The sequence below is a fragment of the Stenella coeruleoalba genome (assembly GCF_951394435.1).
Source record: "Stenella coeruleoalba genome assembly, chromosome: X".
NCBI lineage: Eukaryota > Metazoa > Chordata > Mammalia > Artiodactyla > Delphinidae > Stenella > Stenella coeruleoalba.
The window spans coordinates 101,341,702-101,364,780 of NC_137152.1; the positions used below are offsets into that span (position 1 = coordinate 101,341,702).

Here is a 23,079-nt window from a genome sequence, read left to right on the forward strand (position 1 = left end):
CACACACACACACACACACACACACAGTGACACCATTTCCTTGAACTTAAGATCTGAATTTGGAGCTATCTCTGCATACAGCAGTTGGATCTAATGTCAGACTGCCTGGGTTCCAATGCCAGTCCTATGACTTACTACCTCTGTAATATTGGGCAAGTTATTGAGCATCTCTGTGCCTCACTTTACTCATCTTTACAATGGGGATAATAATGATCCCAACCTCATAGCATATTGGGAAGATTAAATAACATAATCCATCTAAAGTGCCTTACTCAATGCCTAGTGCTTAATGAATGTTAGATATTTCACTTATAATCATCGTTATCATTCCCCAAAGAGAGTACATGTTTCTAGCTTCTAGACTCTCATAGTACTTTACCTACACCACTATTGCAACATCAATCATATTGCAGCACTGTAGCTGGTTTATACCTGCCTTCCTAAACGTACTCTGAATTCTTTGAGGGTAAAGATTGCTTCTTATTCATCTATATCTTCAGAGAACTTGGCACAGATAAGCAGAACACAGATAGGAAATAGGTTTCATCTCTCTTGCCAACTCTAATTGACTGACAATGTTTGCATGGAATGCTGTGATGATAAGGATGTGAGGCCGCAGTTGGGCTCAACAAGAAAGAGCACAACTGTTTGATCAGGGATGTCTGCCATAGGACAGGTAGAGAGAGCAGTGGCACAAGTGCCATTGATATCCCATACCAGTTTTAGACGCTATATAAATAATTATTTATTGATTAAATTTTCATGAACAAATTATATTGGCTGAAAGACATGAGCAAATTGGAGTTGTTGCTAAATAACTTACTTTTCTCTTAGAGTTTAATTTTTTGGGCAGTCATTATAGATTTTTATGCTAGAAACTTGTGACAACTAGAAGCATAACATACTTACAGCAGAAAATTCATCACAGGTGATCAAATGCTGTTGAAATTTTCATTTCATAGGCTTTGCTACATTATATTACACCTGCCATCTGTGACATTTACCACGTAAATACAGATTCTGAGGTTGAGTTCTTTCAAGATTTTTGTAGGAACTGTTATCCAAACTGTTTAAACATAAGCCAACAATAGTTTATACTACTGCTAAGTGCTTGAAATAAGAGTCAAGAAATGTGCTTTTCAAATCTGGGCTTCTGTCTACACCTTGAACCCACAAGTGGCAATACTGTTTGAGCAGCTTCCGCTGTGGGATGAAGTGGCTTATTAGCCAGGGGCAATTAAGAGGAAAATAACAGTCACTTGTGCCCATTTATTTCAAGATGAACTGCATTCACCTACCAAAGTACCTGGAACAGTTGACACTAAATGAATGTTTGATGCATAAATGAGTAACTGAAAAAACGGATGGATGGATAGATGGATGACAGATAAGCTTTGCTCCCATGTAATCTTGGTAAATACAGATTGGCAGTTTTAGTTTTTTTCCACCAGATGGCGATAATGTGAGATTTAGGTTTAGGCTGTAATACAGAAAGCAGAAAACAACCAACCAAACAAAAACCATATTAGGAGAAAGAGAAGCCACAAAACAGAGGTTAAGAAGGGAGAAATGAAATGTCTGTGTCAGCTTCAGTATCTCAGGAGTCTACGATCTTCTGGGATTTGTAATAGGTCCTCCCTATACCTTTTTTTATGCATGGGTGACTTTCATTCATAATTACTTTTCAGTAAAACGGCTATATTCAAAACTAATCTTACCTGTTATAAAAATTATAGGGCAATTCTCATAACTAAAATTATTATCCTTGATTTATATAACGATATTTTTTTTCATTTTTTTTTACTAATTTCTTAGTTAACGGATGCCTCCCTTGGAAGTGAGGCTGCTTGGGAAGAGTTGCTAGCCTGTGTGCCTCCAGGAAATGTACCCCTGCTATTAGACCTACCAAAAGTCATATTAAGTAAGCTTGCCTAAGCCTCATTCATCCTATTAGCAAAGAATTGTGAATAATATTAGATTAGTGTCCATCTCTTAATTCGAAAGCTTTTGGAAAATAAGAAAAGCAGTTTTAAAATCCAGCACTCTGTGTACATGGCGGAAGGGGGATTCTGCTTTCTTGGCAAATAAAGATAAGAATATGAAGATACTTTTAAATGGGATCAAGTATTTCCTCTTATTAATGTTTCCCCCCAACAAGCCCTGAATTGAATGACACAGTAACTTCCCTAAAAAGTGAAAAACAACAAACAGACTCAGGAATATTTCATTATAAATTACATAGCATATCATCTACCCTTTACTAAAGAAAATCAGAACAGAAAGCCTTTTTAAACCTCCTTGTAAACCCTTGGTCATCGGAACACAAAGAGGCTGACAAGTCTTTTAGGGAAGGAAATGAAGGGAAACTAACAATTACTGAGTCCCTAAAAACTTTCACACTTATGATCACAATTAATCCATATCACAACCTTATGATGTACATACGAGAGTCACAGACTTGATTTCCAAACCCAACTCTTACTACTTCTTAGCTGCAGAAACTGGAAAAGTATTTCTCTCCAAGCTTCAGTTACCTCATTGGTAAACTGGAGATAACATCTCATATCTCATAAGGCATGCATGAGCAGTAAATTTAAGCATCTAGCAGAGTCCTGGAAAAGAGCAGGTACTATTCAAGTTTTTTTATTATTATTATTACTACTTTTATCATTGTGATTATGGTGTTGATGATGATAATGATGAAGTCAACTTTGCAGTGAACTTTACAGGCTCAGCGGGCTGAAGTAACTTGCTTAAGGCTGCACAGCTGGTGAGCTTAAAAGGCATCTAGCACAGTGTCTGGAACTATAGCAGGTGTCCAATCAACACTATGTTATCTTTCTTCCTTCCTATCTTAAAACTCAATGATTTTCTAAGAATTTTACTCCTTAAAAATAATGTCAGGCTCACCTTTAGCTAGGTCGATGCAAGATGCTACCATGTATTTGTGAAAATCAACATTTTTTTTTACACATAGGTAGCAATATATGGACTAGAACAACAAAGAGGATTCCAGACTTCACAAAAAAGATGATCACGGGGCCCACAATTTTGCCTAATGCAGGTTAATTCATTTCTCTCCCAAAGAGGTACATATTTCCCTTCCTAGGCGTCTGTAAAGATCATGAAGTCAGTAGCAAGAAGACCCCAAGTTTCTAGACCTTCACCTCCTGGATATTTATACTTTACATAAGTCAATATAGCAAAGGATGGTGCTAGTTAAAATTTTAAATAGGTTGAAAACATGTTTATTTCAGTTCATGGATGATAGAATCAGGTTTTTGCCCTTGACTTTTTTCAGGTCTCACTCTACACATTCTACCTGGGTAATCTCATCCATCCCCAGGCATCTCCTACTATAAGAAACCTGTGAATTCAAATCTACTTATATCAACAGTCCAGATCGTTCCTGAACTCTAGGCACACATTAACAACTGCTTGACAGGAAAATCTACCAGGATGTCACCCAAGCAACTTAAACTTAACATGTTCAGAAAGAAACTCATTCTCTTCCCTTCCAAACCCACTCGTATTTTACTTCTCTTGGTAAATGGATCACCATCCTCCCAGTTTTCCAACCTTGAAATTTAGAGTCATCCTTGACTCTGTTATCTCTTTCAACCTCGACAAGTAATCAATTACTAAGTCTTATCAATTCTACCACACTAATACCTCTTGAATATGTTTCTTCACCTCTACTGATACAGCCAGAGCTTAGACATTCATCACCATTCTTAGCCTGGGCTATTTCAGTTCCTTCAGAGATTGTCTCCCTGCACCCAATTTTCCCCAATTGCAATCAATCGTCTATACTGCTGCTTACACAACTACAATTCGCTTCTACAATTATCATCCTAAAAATTATAATTCATCGTGAAATTCTCTATCACTTAAAAGCTTTTTGTAAAAAAAAAAGTTTAAAGAAAAAAAGGAACTCCTAAATTGGGCATGCAAGACTTTTTGTCATCTGGCGCCAATGCACCTCACTCTTTTTATATTGAAATTTTCATCATGCTAGGCCTTTTCACAGTTTTATCCTTTGCACCTGCTAATCTACCCTCTTGAAATGTCCTTTTCCTAGTAAACTCTTATTCAAATGTCAAGACCTTGATCAAATATCACCTTTCTATGGACCCTGACTCACCCATGTACTTCCATAGCACTTTATCTGTAAAAGTACTTACTACATTTAATTGTAATGATTTGTTGGATGTCTATTTTCTCCACCACATTATGAGTTTCCTACAAGCAGAAACTATCATGGTCATCTCCATCCCCAGCATCTGACTGGAGGCCTAACACATAGCAAGTGCTAAATAAAAACTTAATGAGTAGAGACCACTTCAAGATGGCAGAGGAGTAAGAAGTGGAGATCACCTTCCTCCCCACATATACATCTACATGTGGAACATCTCCTACAGAACACCTACTGAATGCTGGCAGAAGACCGCAGACCTCCCAAAAGGCAAGAAACTCCCCACGTACCTGGGTAGGGCAAAAGAAAAAAGAAAAATCAGAGACAAAAGAATAGGGATGGGACCTGCACCAGTGGGAGGGAGCTGTGAAGGAGGAAAGATTTCCACACACTAGGAAGCCCGTTCGCGGGCGGAGACTGTGGGTGGCGGAGGGGGGAAGCTTCGGAGCCACGGAGGAGAGCGCAGCAACAGGGGAGCGGAGGGCAAAGCGGAGAGATTCCCGCACAGAGGATCAGGGCCGACCGGCACTCACCAGCCCGAGAGGCTTGTCTGCTCACCCGCTGGCGTGGGCGGGGCTGGGAGTTCAGGCTTGGGCTTCGGTCGGAGCGCAGGGAGAGGACTGGGGTTGCCTGCGTGAACACAGCCTCCAGGGGGTTAGTGTGCCACGGCTAGCCGGGAGGGAGTCCAGGAAAAAGTCTGGAGCTGCCGAAGAGACAAGAGACTTTCTCTTGCCTCTTTGTTTCCTGGTGCACGAGGAGAGGGGATTAAGAGCGCCGCTTAAAGGAGCTCCAGAGACGGGCGCAAGCCGCGGCTATCAGCGCAGACCCAAGAGACGGGCATGAGACGCTAAGGCTGCTGCTGCCGCCACCAAGAAGCCTGTGTGCGAGCACAGGTCACTCTCCACACCTCCCCTCCCGGGAGCCTGTGCAGCCCGCCACTGCCAGGGTCCCGGGATCCGGGGACAACTTCCCCGGGAGAACACACGGCGTGCCTCAGGCTATTGCAAAGTCACACTGGCCTCTGCCACCGCAGGCTCGCCACGCATTCCATACCCCTCCCTCCCCCGGTCTGAGTAAGCCAGAGCCCCCGAATCAGCCGCTCCTTTAACCCCCTCCTGGCTGGGCGAAGAACAGACCCCAGAGGGTGACCTACACGCAGAGGCGGGTCCAAATCCAAAGCTGAATCCCAGGAGCTGTGCGAACAAAGAAGAGAAAGGGAAATCTCTCCCAGCAGCTGCAGGAGCAGCAGATTAAAGCTCCACAATCAACCTGATGCACCCTGCGTCTGTGGAATACATGAATAGACAACGAATCATCCCAAAGTTGAGGTGGTGGATTTTTGGAGCAACTGTAGACTTGGGGTTAGCTGTATCCAACTGACTAGTTTCTGATTTTTTTGTCTATCTTAGTATAGTTTTTAGCGCTTGTTATCATTGGTGGATTTGATTATTCGTTTGGTTGCTCTCTTCCCTTTTTTATTACTTTTTAAACTTTTTTGAAATTTTAATAATTTTTAAAATTTTAATTATTTTATTTTACTTATTTTTCTTTCTTTTTTTTTTTCTTCCTTTTCTTCTGAGCCATGTGGCTGACAGGGTCTTGGTGCTCCAGCCAGGCCTGAGACTCTGAGGTGGGAGAGCTGATTTCAGGACAATGGACCACGAGAGACCTCCTGGCCTCATGTAATATCAAGCAGCGAGAGCTCTCCCAGAGATCTTTGTCTCAACATTAAGACCCAGCTCCACTTAGCGACCAACAAGAGCCAGTGCTGGACACCCTATGCCAAACAACTAGCAAGACAGGAACACAACCCCACCCATTAGCAGAGAGGCTGCCTAAAATCATACTAAGGTCACAGACACCCCAAAACACACCACCGGACATGGTCCTGCCCACCAGAAAGACAAGATCCAGCCTCATACACCAGAACACAGGCACTAGTCCCCTCCACCAGGAAACCTACACAACCGACTGAACCAACTTTAGCCACTGGGGACAGACACCAAAAACAACGGGAACTACGAACCTGCAGCCTGCGAAAAGGAGACCCCAAACACAGTAAGACAAGCAAAATGAAAAGACACAGAAACACACAGTAGATGAAGAAGGTAAAAACGCACCAGACCTAACAAATGAAGAGGAAATAGGCACTCTACCTGAAAAAGAATTTGGAATAATAATAGTAAAGATGATCCAAAATCTTGGAAATAGAATTGAGAAAATATAAGAAACGTTTAACAAGGACCTAGAAGAACTAAAGAGCAAACAAACAATGATGAACAACACAATAAATGAAAATAAAAACTCTCTAGAAGGGATCAATAGCAGAATAACTGAGGCAGAAGAACGGATAAGTGACTTGGAAGATAAAATAGTGGAAATAACTACTGCAGAGCAGAATAAAGAAAAAAGAATGAAAGGAACTGAGGACAGTCTCAGAGACCTCTGGGACAACATTAAACGCACCAACATTCGAATCATAGGGGTTCCAGAAGAAGAAGAGAAAAAGAAAGGGACTGAGAAAATATTTGAAGAGATTATAGTTGAAAACTTCCCTAATATGGGAAAGGAAATAGTCAATCAAGTCCAGGAAGTGCAGAGAGTCCCAAATAGGATAAATCCAAGGAGAAACATGCCAAGACAAATATTAATCAAACTATCAAAAATTAAATACAAAAAAAAAATTGAAAGCAGCAAGGAAAAAACAACAAATGACATACAAGGGAATCCCCATAGGGTTAAGAGCTGATCTTTCAGCAGAAACTCTGCAAGCCAGAAGGGAGTGGCAGGATATATTTAAAGTGATGAAAGGGAAAAACCTACAACTAAGATTACTCTACCCATCAAGGATCTCATTCAGATTTGACAGAAATTAAAACCTTTACAGACAAGCAAAAACTAAGAGAGTTCAGCACCACCAAACCACCTTTATAGCAAATGCTAAACAAACTTCTCTAGGCAGGAAACACAAGAGAAGGAAAAGACCTACAATAACAAAACCAAAACAATTAAGACAATGGTAATAGGAACATACATGTCGATAACTACCTTAAACGTAAATGGATTAAATGCTCCAACCAAAAGACATAAACTGGATGAATGGATACAGAAACAACACCCATATATATGCTGTCTATAAGAGACTCACTTCAGACCTAGGGACACATACCGACTGAAAGTGAGGGGATGGAAAAAGATATTCCATGCAAATGGAAATCAAAAGAAAGCTGGAGTAGCAATTCTCATATCAGACAAAATAGACTTTAAAATAAAGACTATTACAAGAGACAAAGAAGGACACTACATAATGATCAAGGTATCAATCCAAGAAGAAGATATAACAACTGTAAATATTTATGCACCCAACACAGGAGCACCTCAATACATAAGGCAACTGCTAAGAGCCATAAAAGGGGAAATCGATAGTAACACAATCATAGTAGGGGATTTCACACTCCACTTTCACCAATGGACACATCATCCAAAATGAAAATAAATAAGGAAACACAAGCTTTAAATGATACATTAAACAAAATGGACGTAATTGAGATTTATAGGACATTCCATCCACAAACAACAGAATACACTTTCTTCTCAAGTGCTCATGGAACATTCTCCAGGATAGATCATATCTTGGGTCACAAATCAAGCTTTGGTGAATTTAAAAACATCGAAATCATATCAAGTATCTTTTCCAACCACAAGGTCATGAGACTAGATGTCAATTACAGGAAAAAAACTGGAAAAAATAAAAACACATGGAGGCTAAACAGTATGCTACTAAATAACCAAAAGATCACTGAAGAAATCAAAGAGGAAATCAAAAAATACCTAGAAACAAATGACAGTGAAAACACGATCACCCAAAACCTATGGGATGCAGCAATAGCACTTCTAAGAGGGAAATTTATCACAATACAATTCTACCTTAAGAAACAGGAAACATCTCAAATGAACAACCTAAGTTTGCACCTAAAGCAATTAGAGAAAGAAGAACAAAAAAACCCCAAAGTTCACAGAAGGAAATAAATCATAAAGATCCGATCAGAAATAAATGAAAAAGAAATGAAGGAAACAACAGCAAAGATCAAAAAAACTAAAAGCTGTTTCTTTGAGAATACGATAAACCATTAGCCAGACTCATCAAGAAAAAAAGGGAGAAGACTCAAATCAATAGAATTAGAAATGAAAAAAGAGAAGTAACAACTGACACTGCAGAAATAAAAAGGATCATGAGGGATTAGTACAAGTAACTATATGCCAATATAATGGACAACCTGGAAGAAATGGACAAATTCTTAGAAAAGTACAGCCTTCCAAGGCTGGACCAAGAAGAAATAGAATATATAAACAGACCAATCACAAGCACTGAAATTGAAACTGTGATTAAATATCTTCCAACAAACAAAAGCCCAGGACCAGATGGATTCACAGGCGAATTCTATCAAACATTGAGAAAGGAGCTAATACCTATCCTTCTCAAACTCTTCCAAAATATAGCAGAGGGAGGAATACTCCCAAACTCATTCTACGAGGCCACCAACACCATGATACCAAAACCAGACAAAGATGTCACCAAAAAGGAAAACTAAAGGCAAATATCACTGATGAACATACATGCAAAAATCCTCAACAAGGAGCCTGTGCTCCACAACGGGAGAGGGCACAACAGTGAGAGGCCCACATACCGCAAAAAAAAAAAAAAAAAAAAACTTCAACAAAATGCTAGCAAACAGAATCCACCAGCACATTAAAAGGATCATACACCATGATCAAGTGCGGTTTATCCCAGGAATGCAAGGATTCTTCAATATATGCAAATCAATCAAAGTGATATACCATATTAACAAACTGAAGAATAAAAACCATATACTAATCCCAATAGATGCAGAAAAAGCTTTTGACAAAATTCAACTCCCAAATATGATAAAAACCCTCCAGAAAGTAGGCATATAGGGAACACACCTCAACATAATAAAGGCCATATATGACAAACCCACAGCCAATATCGTTCTCAGTGGTGAAAAACTGAAACCATTTACTCTAAGATCAGGAACAAGACAAGGTTGCCTGCCCACTCTCACCACAATTATTCAACATAGTTTTGGAAGTTTTAGCCACAGCAACCAGAGAAGAAAAAGAAATAAAAGGAATCCAAATCAGAAAAGAAGTACAACTGCCACTGTTTGCAGATGAAAGATACTATACATAGAGAATCCTAAAGCTGCCACCAGAAAACTACTAGAGCTAATCAATGAATTTGGTAAAGTCACAGGATACAAAATTAATGCACAGAAATTTCTTGCATTCCTATACACTAATGATGAAAAATCTGAAAATGAAATTAAGGAAACACTCCCATTTTCCACTGCAACAAAAAGAATAAAATACCTAGGAATAAACCTACCTAAGGAGACAAAAGACCTGTATGCAGAAAACTATAAGACACTGATGAAAGAAATTAAAGATGATACAAACACATGGAGAGATATACCATGTTCTTGGATTGGAAGAATCAACATTGTGAAAATGACTATACTACCCAAAGCAATCTATAGATTCAGTGCAATCCCTATCAAACTACCAATGGCATTTTTCACAGAACCAGAAGAAAAAAAATTCACAATTTGTATGGAAGCACCAAAGACCCCAAATAGCCAAAGCAATCTTGAGAAAGAAAAACGGAGCTGGAGGAATCAGGCTCCTTGACTTCAGACTATACTACAAAGCTCCAGTAATCAAGACAGTATGGTACTGGCACAAAAACAGAAATATAGATCAATGGAACAAGGTAGAAAGCCCAGAGATAAACCCATGTACTTATGGTTACCTTATCTTTGATAAAGGAGGCAAGAATATACAATGTAGAAAAGACAGCCTCTTCAATATGTGGTGCTGGGAAAAACTGGATAGCTACATGTAAAAGAATGAAATTAGAACACTCCCTAACACCATACACAAAAATAAACTGAAAATGGATTAAAGACCTAAATGGAAGGCCAGACAATATAAAACTCTTAGAGGAAAACATAAGCAGAACACTCTATGACATAAATCACAGCAAGATCCTTTTTGACCCACCTCCTAGAGAAATGGAAATAAAAACAAAAATAAACAAATGGGACCTAATGAAACTTAAAAGCTTTTACACTGCAAAGGAAACCATAAACAAGATAAAAACACAACCTTCAGAATGGGAGAAAATATTTGCAAATGAAGCAACTGACAAAGGATTAACCTCCAAAATTTACAAACAGCTCATGCAGCTCAATATCAAAAAAACAAACAACCCAATCCAAAAATGGGCAAAAGACCTAAATACGCATTTCTCCAAAGAAGATATACAGATCGCCAACAGACACATGAACGGATGCTCAACATCATTAATCATTAGAGAAATGCAAATCAAAAGTACAATGAGGCATCACCTCACACCGGTCAGAACGGCCGTCATCAAAAAGTGTACAAACAATAAATGCTGGTCGGGGTGTGGAGAAAAGGGTACGCTCTTGCACTATTGGTGGGAATGTAAATTGATACAGCTACTATGGAGAACAGTGTGGAGTTTCCTTAAAAATCTAAAAATAGAACTACCATATGACCCAGCAATCCCACTACTGGGCATATACCCTGAGAAAACCATAATTCAAAAAGAGTCATGTATCACAATGTTCATTGCAGCCTTATTTACAGTAGCCAGGTCGTGGAAGCAACCTAAGTGTCCATCGACAGATGAATGGATAAAGAAGATGTGGCACATATATACAATGGAATATTACTCAGCCATAAAAAGAAACGAAATTGAGTTATCTGTAGTGAGATGGATGGACCTAGAGTCTGTCATTCAGAGTGAAGTACGTCAGAGAGAGAAAAACAAATACCGTATGCTAACACATATATATGGATCTAAAAGAAAAAAAATGGTTCTGAAGAACCTAGGGGCAGGACAGGAATGAAGATGGAGATGTAGAGAATGGAGTTGAGGACACGGGGATGGGGAAGGATAAGCTGGGACAAAGTGAGAGTGTGGCATGGACATGTATACACTACCAAATGTAAAATAGATAGCTAGTGGGAAGCAGCTGCATAGCACAGGGAGATCAGCTCAGTGCTTTGTGTCCACCTAGACGGGTGGGATGGGGAGGGTGGGAGGGAGACACAAGAGGGAGGAGAAATGGGGATATATGTATACATATAGCTGATTCACTGTGTTATACCGCAGCAACTAACACAACATTGTAAAGCAATTATACTCCAATAAAGATGTTAAAAAATAAACTTATTGAATAATAATAGGTTATTAAAATGAAATTAGGGTGACATCTTTGAAGACAAACTTCTCTTGTCTCAGAATTCATTTTGATCACAATGCAGAGAGACAAAATCCGAGGCTGGCTAGTTCTTTATATTGACTTAATATAAAATTGCTTATACTTTTAGAACAAACTGTCACCAGAAATACATTCTTATTTAAATTCACAACATTATTAGGTCAGGCACTCTACACTCCAATTCCATAAGCCACAAGTCACAATTGTAAGTTCATATTCTGTAAAGACAAACTTAATAGAAAAATATTTTAATGGTAACTACACATTTCTTAAAGTATAATAGAACACCCCCCCAAAAATTCTCATAAGACATTTTCCAATTTCCAGTTACGCAGAAGAATAAAATTACTCATAACAAAGTTTCAGTCTTTAGCTGAATAAATAGGGAAGATTAAAATGAATTACTTGAAAAGACAGATATAAGACCTTTAGCAAGTATGTTAAGAGCTAAAAAATGAGTAACATAGTTAATATAAACATTTAGTGCATATCTAAATGTTGGTATGAATATCTTAAATCTTTGGCTCCATTTAAAGTTTTTCTAACATAAGGTTCCAATACTAATTAGAATACAGCAATTTTCATTTGTAATAACCACACTTTACATGATCTTTGGTGATCCCAGAGAATTTGCCTTTCTAACAAGTCTGTGGGTGATGCTGTTCCTGCTGGGCCAAGGTCCATGCTTTGAGAACCACTGATCTAGATAATAAAATTATTTTTTTTTTAAATCTCAACACAGACTTCTTCTTTTTTAAAAAAAGTAACCTGTGCCAATGTCAGTATCTTTTTTTTTCCTGTGTAGTTAAAATAGTCTAATACCACGTATCTATCAATTGAAAAGAAATAAGGAAATAATATTTCTATCTGTTTTCTATTTATTAGAAACTGTCTTGTCAATCCATAATTGAAAAACCAAGGCTGTCCAAAGGATATGCCCCACATTACGGCTGTGGTAGGAAGGGTTCCAACCAATTCTTACCTTCCCTTAGGACTGTGTTGCACAAGGTTTCAGCATTCTGTGGACAAACTTTCTGGACCTTTGCTTGGTAGTCCCCACTAACCTTTTTAAAGCTCTTTTAGATGCCAAATATTTATTTGAGACTTTTGTCCCATATAGGCAATGGCTTGAAAAGCACTTAGCTGTTTACTTTTCATCTTACTATAAATTATTTATCCTTCAGTCTGTAAATGGCTATTTGTAGGATTAGACAAATTTTGAATGCTCTGATAAGAGGATTGTTGCATCCAAATTCATGCACAATCCGACAACCTCAGCTGGATTGGCATATGAAACAGATTCACTAAGCATATGTAAGTAGCGCAAATTATTAACCAGTTAACATCAGCAAATTTGTTTTTGAAACTTATGTTTATGCATACAAGCATTCCCTAATGAGAAATAATATTAGCTATAAAAATCCAATAAAAACATACCTTGAGTAGATTTCTCTACTTCTTTCCTCTTCCTACTCTGGCTATTGTAATTCATCCTCAGCTCTTGGTTATACTCATGCAGAGTTTCTCTGGAGTTGTATGACTGTCTTGGTTTTCTTCCATCTTCACTCTCATCGGAAGAACTAGTATAAGCTAGGTCCATTTCATGCTTGACTTTTGACAGAGGCTGATAGGGTTTGCAGTCTGTTTGCTCCATCTCTGATTAAGCAAGCTCAGTTTCATGAAAAAAGGAACTCCTTTAATGTAAGCAGTCCTGAAAGAAAGAGGGAAAAACACAAGCCATCTTAGATTTGTCCTTTTGCGAGAAAATGCATCTGGCCGATTCACAATTGGTCCTGATAATACTGTCAAAGGAGGGGAGCAAAAGACAAACTAGATGACATGAAGCTAGCCGGAGGCAATAATAACACTGTGTTACACGCATACCTTGTCAAGCAGTTAGGATTAAGCTGGAGGTAGCAGTATTAGAAAATACTCAAGGTGAAAGAGAGTCTTCAAAAATATTTGTATTGGAAGGCAAATAAAGGACAGCGTTTTTCTATGGTGTGTGCATGTGTTTAATGTTAAAGTCTGTGGTCAGATTAAAAAAACATTATAAGATTTGAAAGTGGCCAGAAGTACAAATATTAACCCAGCACATCCTACATCTGAAATGAAAACTGGTAAGAGAACTACATTCAGAAAAAAACACATACTTGCCTCTGGTTTAATACTGCATTTAAGAAAGGGGCTCTGAGGAAGAGAATGATTCTGAGTTAGAGAGGCTCATGAAATAAAGTGTCCTTAAGGGGGACCGAGCTCTATGTGTTCATACAGTGGCTTCTGCGCCTCAGGCTTGCAGAGCATTTTTAATGAGTTAGGTGGTGGTAAATTTTTGTTCTTCATAGTACCGAGAGGATATAAACAACACTTCTGGTGAGTATACTGGTGTAGGAACAGCAGGATCTAAATTGGGTTTAGAAATAGAGATTTAACACTTCATGATAAATCACTGAAAGAACCCCCCTTCCCCACAGAATGCTGAGCTAGGAGCCACTAAGGCTCTTAAGACCCATAGAGGCATTATCCACCTTACTTAGCACAGAGTGGTCAGAGAAGATCAAATGCCACCTGAGCTGTCAAAGTCTTCTGAAAAGTTTAAAGTCCTGTCAAAATGTTCTTATTTTCATTCTCATTTTCATCCACTGTTGTAACTCTGCAACTTGGTCCTTTCATACAATGTTAAAGAAACCTAGCTTGAAACCAAATAATGCCATGATTTTATTTTGCAGTGAAAATGACTCCCTTATTTTTCTTCAGCTCTTCACCATATGCATTGTCAAAGAAATCTTCAGGCATCTATGTAGTGGCTCCTTTATCATGTACAGTATCTCACTTTTTGGAATTTCTATTGCATGTACAGCAAAAAGAACACTGAAATCACTCAATAAAGCTTATCAATTGACTGATATGCATTCAATGGTACATAATGCTTCATAGTATGAGCAACGTTTCACCAGTTGAAGCCTTAGTTCCCTAACCAGGTCCTTGAAGGCAGACTCTGAGTCTTATTCCTCTTTATGTCCCCCATACCACTTAGCACTACTCTAGGCACATACATAGTAAAAACTATTTAACTCCTGAATCTACAAATTCCATTAAGTGGCCCACGGAGACACCTAGCTTGGTTGAATTGACAGCAAAGTTGAGCATCCTTGGAGAGAAAGCAGATAAAGTATTATAAATGAATATATACTGATGATTCAATAATAATCTAAGCTCATACCATCTGACGGCTTCACATACTGACTATACACTCACAGTCCCCCAATCTGTAGCTCCAGCAGAGGTCCCTCCCCTGAGCCATAGACTTGAATATCCAACTGCTTACTCTATGTCTCTACTTGGATATCTAAAAGGTATCTCAAACTTACTATGTTCAAAACTGCTTCCCTTCCCAAAACTGCTCCTTTCATAGTCTTCTCCACCTTGGTAAATGGCAACTTCGTTCTTCTGTTTGCTGAGGCCACACTACTTGAAGTCATCCTTGATTCCTGTCTTTCACATCCCACATGCAATCCATCAGTTCATCCTGTAGGTGTTACCTTTGAAATATATCCAGAATCCAACAACGTGTCTCCACTTCCCTACTACCACACCAGGATTATTGCAATAGCCTCCTAATTGATCCGCTGCTACACCATCAGTCCCTTATAGCAAGTTCCCCACACTCCAGCCAGAATGAAGCTTTTAAATCTAAGTCATAGCATGTCTCTTCTTGGCTCAAAAGTAGCAATGGCACCCTATTTCCTTTAAAATAAAAGCTGAAATCCTTACAATGACCTAGGTGGACCCCTACAGTGTCCACCTCTCCCTCCCCTAACGTCTCCAAACTCATCCTCTGATATTTCCCGCATCTCATGCACTCTAGATGTACTATCCTTCTTGCTGTTTCCAAAAATACCAGGCACGATTCCACCTCAGGGCCTTTGCAACCTCTCATTGTAAACCACTGAAAAGTGTCATTTCTCATCCTCCTTCCTGTCTTTCATAGCACTTGTCACTAAATGATATACTGTATATTTTGTTTATTGTCTGCCACCTGTCTCTCCCCTCTGAAATGCAACCTCTATGAAGGTAGATATTTTTATCTGTTCTATTCATTCCTATATCCCCAAAATGAGCACAGTGCCTTGCATATAGTAGACCTTTGCTAAATACCTGTTAAGTGAAATGAATAAACCATTGCCAAGACTCACAAGAGGGGCCAGGGAGAATATAGAAATGAATAGGCCATAGTCTCTGCCCCCAAGGAACTCACAGTTGTTATGTAATATAAGTGATAAATAAACAACTCTACTACAAAGCATAATGAAATGACTCAAAAAAAAGACAAAGTAATGTTTGAGCACCAAAGATGAAGATATTGGGAAAGGACTGCTTATTTGTTCATCACCGACACCATCACCACAACCACTGAAATTCCATTGAGCATCTAAAGCCAATTTTAATCTCTCTCTTCTTAGGTTCCCATAGCATATTCTTCAGAAAGTAAACAGTTGCCTGGATTTTAGACCTTGACTTAGCTACAAACAGTGCAAAGTGAGAAATGTACCAATAGCAGACTTCCCGAGATGCATTGTTGCAGCTGAAGATTGGACTTTCACCCAGAAAAGGAGGCATCAATAAAATTCACGCCACTTCATTTTAACCAACACATACAGTTCTTTGTTCATTAAAGACTGAAAGTTTACTGAGCAGGGCTGGAGAGCTATTTTCCACATAAGGTCATTGATAATGCAAAAATATCAATCAAGGACCTTATAATTAAAAAAACCAATAACATGCTTGATAAAATGTTATAATAAGGAGATAAATAGATATTATTTTATTTTCTAAAGCACACTTCCGATCTCTCACTTGCTCTTTCAGTAAAATCTTTGGTTCACTCTGCTTGGGATTAACATAGCAGAGGTATGGCCAAAATAATGCTCCCTCTTAAGCCTCAGCTGGTTATAAATTTATACCACTCGAACCTAACAAGTTAAATTTAAAAATGAAAAACATCTCACTTCTAATGCCTAACGTTGTGTTTTTGGTTACTATGATTTATCATGTTAAAATCACCTGTATTTTTATGTATGAAAATCTAGACATTCTTCTTTCCCTCAGTATGTGTACTTGCAACATGAAAGTGAGATGAGAAGAGAGAGAGATTCCTATAGCCATTCTGAACCATTCTTGAAGTTCTAATCACAGCTATTCACAGCTATAATCAGAGTGTCCGTTGGAAACAATCTTACATCACAAATTGGTAAAAACCAAGAGAAAATAATCTTTCCCTGTTCCCTGACCCTCAACCACAATTTCTTATGTTAAAATCTACGTCAGTGGACAGAGATGGCAGAAGATATACTCCAGCTCTCTTCAGACACGTGATACGGAGGCACACATAATCATGTGCCTAGAGCTGTGAAAGTATACAACTGTGAGATTTAACAAGGTCTTGAGAGACAGAGCTTGATGTTACTCAAAACTAGTTCACCTTTTGAAAATAAAAAAGTGGTAAAACATTAAGAAAGAGATTAATATTTTAAATGTAACGAAGTTCGAAAGCACAATAATTCTGAAAAGATGCTGTTCTAAATACTCTAAGGTAAAGAATAGGTTCATATCTGCTTAACTGACGTTTTCATTCAGTGCCTGGAGGTCCACTGACAAGCCAATGTCATTTAGACATGATGATGACATTATCAACTCGTAGAAAAACCAAAGGTACATATAATGCAATTCACATCAAAATAATTTTTTATTTCTCTATTATTTTGATAATGATAAACTTTTTTAAAAAAAGCAATTGTGTAGGTAAACGCATGCTGCTAATGTAACAGAGTAAAAAACAGAAGTCAATTATCTTTGCTACTGCAGAAGATCCATTCAGATAGATCACATAGTATAAATTTAAATGTCACCACCTGTGGTTTACCCTTGTGTTTTCCACTTTCTACTTGCTAACAAGATAAACTCCAAGGTGACTTCAGAGGAGACCCAATGAGGTTTTATGTTTATTTCTTTAGTCACATAAGGCTATGGACAGACAATTTGGTATGGGGAAATCACTGGCCTTGGAATGGCAGGATTATCACAACAAAAGCAGCAGCTGCCCCAGCAGCAGCTAACTCACGGCAGTTACCAGGTATCAGGCCTACCAGACACTGTTGTAAATGCTTTTCATATATTACCTCTTTTCATTCTTATAGCACCCTATGAGGTAGGTACTACTTTTATACCCATTTTATAAAGAAAACTAAGGAACAGAACAGTTAGGTGACTTGCCCAAGGTCACACAGTTAGTAAGCAGAAGAGCTGAGATTTCAATTCATACAATCTGTCTCCAAAGGACACACTCTTGATCACTATTCCACTTTGTCTTTCAGAAGAATACCTGGAATAGTGGCCTAAGGTACATCATCTTCCCTCTCTCGGGGCCTCTAGTTTACCTAAATATAAAAGGAGATTAGATTATCTCAAAGAGCTCTTCCAGCTCTAAAATCCCATGATTGTATATGAAATTGAAGGGAAGCTTAAATTGATTGCCTCCCCAAATGGTGGGTATGTTCAAAGCCAAGTTTACATTATTTATCATTCCTCCTCCTATCAGCTTGCCTTCCTTCCTTTCCCCTCCCTTTTCCCAACCCTTCATACTCATTCCAATCTATTATAGGGTAGTTTAAGTAAAATACTGCTTTTGAATCCGTGGGTCTGTGTATACATCTATTCATTGAGGATAACCTCTCTTCCTCTTCCTCTATTCCTGTTACTTTCTTTCCATATCTTGTTCTTTATCATATATGGCTGCCCTCTCAAATCGGAAAACAGACTTGTCCTACTCATAGCAACTGTTGGGGCTTTCACCAAAAAGGCTCACTCCACCCTAGAAAAAAAATTAAAGGGTACAGAGCATATTGCCCAAGGAAAACAGGCCTTCAGAGCACACCAGACAAGACCAAATGAGGCCACCAAGTACCTGGAGAACAGCTAGCAAAAGGGGGATCGTACTCTTTGGAATTATTACAATAATTTTCCTTAATAAGGACCTTTTATTTTGATGCAGATTGACTGACTCAGAAGACATTGGACTTCGGAAGTAAATGTGAATTCTTCGCTGATTCTTCTCTCACCTGTCTTTGTTTTTCTTAAGCAAACATTTAAGTAGTGAACTGTTGGGGGGCGGGGGGAAGCTTTAAAAGTAACATAATCACTTGCATCTTTGCAAAATTGAGGGAGAAATCTCCCCCATAATCCTACCAGCCTGTAAGAGTGACTGCTGTCATTCTGGCCCATTTCCTTACAGTCATAATATACACATATATTTTTTTCATGTTGTTTCCTTCACAGTAGATGTTTTTTGCATGTTTCTGTAGAATTTGTGTAACCATCATTTTTAATAGCAGTGTAGTGTGGATGTACTGTAATTTACACACCCATTCCCCTATTATTGGGCATTTATATTCTTCCCTTTCTATTTACAAGTATTCTAACTGGAGTCAAATAAAAATAACATGAACATCTTTGATATTTTTTATTATTTCCTTAGGGTAGATTCCAAGAAGTTGAATTAATGAGTCAAAAGGTTTGGAGGATTATAATGATTTACCCTGCTATTAGCAATGTATGGGAACACTCTCCTTTCGCTCTACCCTTGTCAACTTTGAGTATTATTTTTTAATGTCTACTTGAAATAAGTAAATTAAAGGTATCCACTTTTACTTTGCATTTCCTTGATTATTAGTGATGTTGAATATTTCCTCTGCATGTGTTTGCTAGTTCTTTATCCTCTTTTGTGAACTATTTATGGCTTTTGTGCATTTATCTACTGGGGTCCTTAGTGAGTTTTAAAAATTAAGCTATATTGGTACAATACGGCAAATAAATTAAGCCTTTATAATATTTGCTGAAACTGCCTTTCACAGTTTGTTGTTTGCCCTTTTTATTTTTGTCCTTTTTAGATGAATGAACTTTATACTAAAAGGAAAGCATGATCACTGGCTGGACATAAATCAGTTGCTTTAGATGCTTTAGAAAAATATGACAAACTTGATAAAACCAAGAGGCTTTCTGAAGACAATTTGTTAGTATCTAACTACCCAGCAGCTGTTTGATTGACTTCATTTACTCATACACCAAATAAACTGTAGTCTGACTGAATTCTATTATTTAAAAAACAAGAAAACCTATCAATATGTGTATGATGAGAGCCTAGATAGGTACATAAAGCCTAAAGCACTAGTTTGCTTTGTTATGGATTTGGCCAGGTATTATGGTGTCTCATGGATACTGCTATAACATTTTAGTAAATAAAAAGAGAAATAAATCATCATTTTTCAGGAGATAGGCTGAGAATTTTATGTACTGCATATGGGGCTTCTTATCCAGGAAATGATACCTTTAGAAGTAGACTGCTTTTGTGGTACATAGATATCCCATTATATCAAAGAGATAACACTCAAGAGTTGAAATGAAATTCTGTTTACCGCATTGGTTCACATGAGTTTGTTTAACCTAATTGTTCTATTAGTGCTTTTAAAGTCTTACAATGGAAGCATGAAAGGTCCCTCCTGGAAAAATATTCCTCTAAAACTGATTTGACTCAGTTGTGAGAACAGCTGCAGTGGATTTCCTCCCAGTGCCTCGGCAGGCTCTTTAGGCCATTTTGAAAAAGAAAAATGGAAGTCATTTAATTCCACAACTAAATAGTGATGATTAATCTCACATCTCTTTCTGTAGATGCTCTGTTTTCTTCTGGCTTCTTGTGTCTATTTTTTCTCATTATTTTTGGATAAAAACTCTAAACACTTTTATGGATATGGATGCTAGATCACATGAGACAAGCAGGGAGAGAGAAGAATTAGTAAATGGCAAAGTTGGTGTTGTTGCCAGACTCCACAAAACACTCTAATCTGGAAAATGATTTTAAAAGGAAAACATCTAGAATTCTAGACCAATTATTTTAGACACTCTAATTTCGTATTCCCCATTGCTGCTTAGGGAATTTGGACTCCAAAACTCACACACAGACACAGACACACAGACACACACACACAGACGTTTGGTCAAAGTTCTTGGGAACTGGAACAATATATATCATAATTTTAAAGATTTATTGAGTATTTCATAATATCCCATTAGATAAATGGCAACAGCTTACCACATGCCAAAATGAGGGCCCAGAATCTCTGGTTCATATTTCAAATTTGTTGAGGCAGGGATTTTTTAAAAACTGTGTACAAATACCTAGCACATCTCTATACCTTAGTAATTTGAAAATAATAATACATCTCTGAGTTGCAGTGACATCTATCTGCATCACACCATCCCTCTTTTGGAACTCCAACAACTACCTAAAGTAATTTCAAATTATCTTTCTCTTATAACTTCTCAATATCCTTTGTGGCAGATTATGTAAATCAGCTAAACACTTAATATGGGGAACACTCTTCAAAAAAACTGTATGTATACAGGTAACTCAATGTATAAAAGTCTTCTCACTCTTTGGAGAAGAACAATAGCTGCTTATTTCCCCCAAATAAACAATTACAGTCGATTCATTTTTCTTACAATGAAATCCACTGGGGTGTTGTAAATTTCATAGTAATTTTAGCATTAACACACTTATCCAAAATGTAGCATCAAATTTAACACAGTATCTTGAAAAGTAATAGGCTTTAAATATGACATTGAACAACCAGAGATATCACTTTCTTCCATAGTTTGCAAATAGCAAATACTAATCATAGCCTTCTGTTGCCATCCATCTTCTACATTAGTTCAGTGAAATTCGCACTTTATCAGTAACCCTCTCAAGTTTCATGTAAAACAATTGGGAGCAGAAACATTTTCACTACTTACTGCTTGAACTTCAATTTCAATTATGTTAAATATTAGGTGGAAAAGAAGCTAATCAAATTAACATAACATATGCTACAAAGATGTAGACCCTTTAGTGACTTAATTGTAGAGGTGGATACAGGGGTTAATAATGATTGCTGAGTTTTGCACCAAGTATTTTGCTCCTTTGGGCAAATGCTAACTATGTTAAAGGCAGCAGGCTGTATTAGAAAGAGCCCCATGAGAGAATCTTAAAATGTGTGTTCCAGACCCAGCTTTATGACAAAGTAGTGTACCACTATTTTCTTTTCTGTAAAGTGGGGAAAATACCTAATATCATTAATCCTATGAGCCTCACAGGGCTGTTACGGCTAGCACATGAAAATAATATGATTGAAAGTTGTAAAAAACAAGTACCAGAGGAAAGCCTGTAGTATAAGTTCAAGTTTTCGGCTTGCTTAAATAATAATTCTTCCTCTTCTTCTTCCCCCTCTTCTTCTCCTTCTTCTTCTTCTTCCTTCTTCTCCTCCCCCTCCTCCTCCTTATTATTATTATTATCAGAAGTAAAAGGACTAAAAAGAAGATCCAGGAACTCTTTTAAGCAATATACATCCATGATTGCATTTAATCCTCAAAATTTTCATAATGAGATATGTTTTCCTCATTGACAGATAAAGAAACAGAAGCACTGAAAGGTTAAGTAATTTCACCAAGATCACACAGCTAGTGAAGCTAGAATTCAAATCCAAAATGTCCAGCTCCATAGCCTGTACTCTTAGTCTCTTTGCTATGAGGGTCACAGATTCTTCGAAATAAGATTCAGAGGAAGGTGCTGGAACCAGAGTGGGAAACTCAGGCAAGATTTTAGTTTGCAGTTCAGCAGCTTAGGAGACTAAGTGGCTTCTAGATCCTACAAATCATCTGAAAAAGGTATTGCATATGTAACAAAGAGAATAAGCTTCATGGACAAGGATGACATAAAGATGCCCAGGAAAGGAGGAATTTAGATCTAAGTGGAAGGGTCCTACAATACCATGAGTGATACCAGTAAACCTATAAAAACATGGCTGTTCTGCAAACGCTATTGGGTATAAATCTCCAACACAATTTCTCCTGCCTACCACATTTTGCCTTTACTAGACACCCAGATGAAAGAGACCTAGAACAGGCTTGGTGTTGCTGGGTCAACGTGTGATCAGTTTGATACAGATTTCTGCACCATTCCAGGCCACAAGCCAGAAGTTTACTAGACTTCCTCAGCCTCCCTACCAACAAATGCTCAGTAAGAACAGAGCACAGATTGAGTTGTAATTTTCACCTTTGTGATTCCCTCTTCTAATATCTAAGGTTCCATATTTACCTACAGGGAGTAGTACAATGTAATTCCAATTGGGTTGCTACCACAGAAAGTGGGGTTGATATAATATAGCAGAAAGGGCACTGAACTTGGAGTCAGAAAGTCTGAGTTTGGGCCCATCTTGTGTCACTTACTGTATGGCATCGGATAAATCAGCTAACCTCTTCTCCTTTTTGCATAATAAAGGCTAAACAACCTTCCTCCCCCAGAGTGCTGACAGATGACCCCAATAAAATATATGAAATATATGAAAGCCCCATGTAAACTGCAAAACAATTTATACAGTTATGATTATTAATTAATGACTTTTGCAACTGTAAATGTAGCAATCCTAGGTTATCTGTTGTTTTGAAAAAATAATATTCAGGGAG

The 23,079-nt window shown here is 38.0% G+C and overlaps 1 protein-coding gene across 1 annotated transcript in view; it reads right to left on the reverse strand.

Moving 5' to 3' along the window:
* TENM1 (teneurin transmembrane protein 1) overlaps positions 1 to 23,079 on the reverse strand; it is a 619,648-nt gene that overhangs the window by 555,833 nt on the left and 40,736 nt on the right. The window contains exon 2 of the mRNA XM_079909820.1: positions 12,964 to 13,237. Within this exon, the coding sequence (XP_079765946.1) occupies positions 12,964 to 13,180 (217 nt within the window). The 5' untranslated portion in view covers positions 13,181 to 13,237. The remainder of the gene's footprint in view (positions 1 to 12,963; positions 13,238 to 23,079) is intronic.